The 2,003-nt window shown below is 46.3% G+C and overlaps 1 protein-coding gene across 1 annotated transcript; it reads right to left on the bottom strand.

Annotated features, from left to right (window-relative positions):
• Nucleotides 1-293: 293 nt before the first annotated feature.
• On the bottom strand, nucleotides 294-1,379 carry LOC105524315 (glutathione S-transferase Mu 5). Its single transcript, XM_011959509.1, has one exon. The coding sequence runs from the start codon at nucleotides 1,354-1,356 to the stop codon at nucleotides 700-702; it is 657 nt and encodes a 218-aa protein (XP_011814899.1). The 5' UTR covers nucleotides 1,357-1,379; the 3' UTR covers nucleotides 294-699.
• Nucleotides 1,380-2,003: the final 624 nt, after the last annotated feature.

Raw genomic sequence — 2,003 nt, forward strand, 5'->3', positions numbered from 1 at the left:
ACAGGGTTTGAAAACTGCTCAATGAAAAGAGGGGCTTAAATGAGTGAGAGACATTAAGATGACACAGAGCAGTTTCACAGAAAGCTTCCTTGTGAATTTAACCTGAGGGTATTTCTTTCTCCCTGTTCTAAGGATCGTTCCCAAATGTTCTTCCTCAGATTACACAAAAACAGTGATTTCAAGCTGTTCAATCCAAAGAACGGTTTAACTCTATGAGACGAATACACACATTGCAAAGCAGTTGCTCAGAAACTTTCTCTGCAGTTTTCTTTTTTTTTTTTTATTTTCATGGTTCACGCTTTACTGGGCATCACACAGGCCTGGGGTAGGGACCTAGCAAAGGGAGCAGGGCATGCAGATGGTCTCTGAGGAGAGTGCTAGGGAGCTCAGAGATCAGTGTGGCTTCTCAAAGAAGAGACAAGCACTGACAGGAAAAGCAGTCAGGTTGGCGTTAGGGCAGGAAAAGAAAGATGTCAGGAGGGGGACTTTGATGGAAGACAGTGGGGAGCTGAAGCTTTAAAGAACCTTGATGCAGGGAGGGATGATGTTAGAAGAAAGGAAGCCAATGAGGCCTTGGGGAAGAGAAGAGAGTAGAAAGAAGGAGAAAGAAAGAAGGTGGGTCCAGGGAGTCGGGCTGTTCTCCGGCTTCGCAGGCAGCAGAGTCGGTTCTTCCCGCCCATCTTCCGGCATCACAGGACCCTATGTGCTGTTCCACGTGGCTGTCGCTCCGAACAAAAGACCTCGGTGGAATCGGCTGGACTTCATGTACGCAGAGATCTTCTTCAAACCCTCAAAGCGGGAGATGAAGTCCTTCAGGTTTGGGAAGGCGTCCAGGCAGCTGGGCTCAAATATACGCTTCACATCAAGGACATCATAGGCAAGGAAATCCACAAAGGTGATCTTGTCTCCTGCAAACCATGGCCGCTTCCCCAGAAACTGTGAGTAGAGCTTTAGCTTTTCAGGGAGTTGCTCTAAGTACTTTGGCTTCAGTTTCTCAAAATTTGGGTCAAAGCAGAGTCTGGCCAGCTCCATGCGGTTGTCCATAAGCTGGTTCTCCAAAATGTCCACACGAATCTTCTCCTCTTCTGTCTCCCCACACAGGTTGTGCTTGCGGGCAATGTAGCGCATGATGGCGTTGCTCTGGGTGATCTTGTGAGTCCCATCAATCAAGTAGGGCAGATTGGGAAAGTCCAGGCCCAGTTTGAATTTTTCATTCAGCCACTGGCTTCTGTCATAGTCAGGAGCGTGCCCCATCAGGTACTTCTTTTCCTCGTAGTTTGAGTCTGTGTATTCCAGGAGCAGGCGGATGGCGTGGGCCAGCCCGCGGATGTCCCAGTACCCCAGGATCATGGGCATAGTGCCTGTTGTTGCAGATTCTGCAGACCTTCTCTGCAGTTTTCATCGGAAGACATTTCCTTGCTCACCACAAGCCTCCAGATGTCACTAAATATCCCTTCACAGATTCTCCAAAGATAGAGTTCTGAAACTGGGCAACATAGTATAAGCATTAACTCTGTGATGTGAATGCACATATCAGAGAGCAGATTCTTGGAATGCTTCTTCCTCGATTTTATTTCAGTATGTTTCACTATTCGCCATAGTCCTCAATGCGCCCTGAAATATCACCTTTTCAGTTTCACAGGAACGGTGTTCCAACACTGCTTTGTGAGAAAAGATGTAAGACTCCGTGAATGGAATGCATGCATCACAAAGTCTTTTCTCAGAGAGCTTCTCTCCACTTTTTATCTGAAGATATCTCCTCTTTCACCATAGGCCTGAATGTGCTCCCAAAAGTCCCTCGCACATGCATGCATGACAGAATTGCCAAACTGCGTAATAGAAGAAAAGTTTTAACATTGCGAGATGAATAAATTTATGTAAGACAAAACAGTTTCACAGAAATCTTCTTTCCAGTTTTTGTCTGAGGACACTTCCTTTTTCACCATAGCCATCCGTATACTCCCGAATGTATATTGGTAGCTTATTCTCCAAAAGGGATTCCA

This window comes from Colobus angolensis, unplaced genomic scaffold, assembly GCF_000951035.1.
Source record: "Colobus angolensis palliatus isolate OR3802 unplaced genomic scaffold, Cang.pa_1.0 Scaffold499, whole genome shotgun sequence".
NCBI lineage: Eukaryota > Metazoa > Chordata > Mammalia > Primates > Cercopithecidae > Colobus > Colobus angolensis.

Excerpts from the sequence above, each read along its gene's own strand:
- LOC105524315 (XM_011959509.1), bottom strand. The coding sequence starts at position 1,356 with ATGCCCATGATCCTGGGGTACTGGGACATCCGCGGGCTGGCCCACGCC.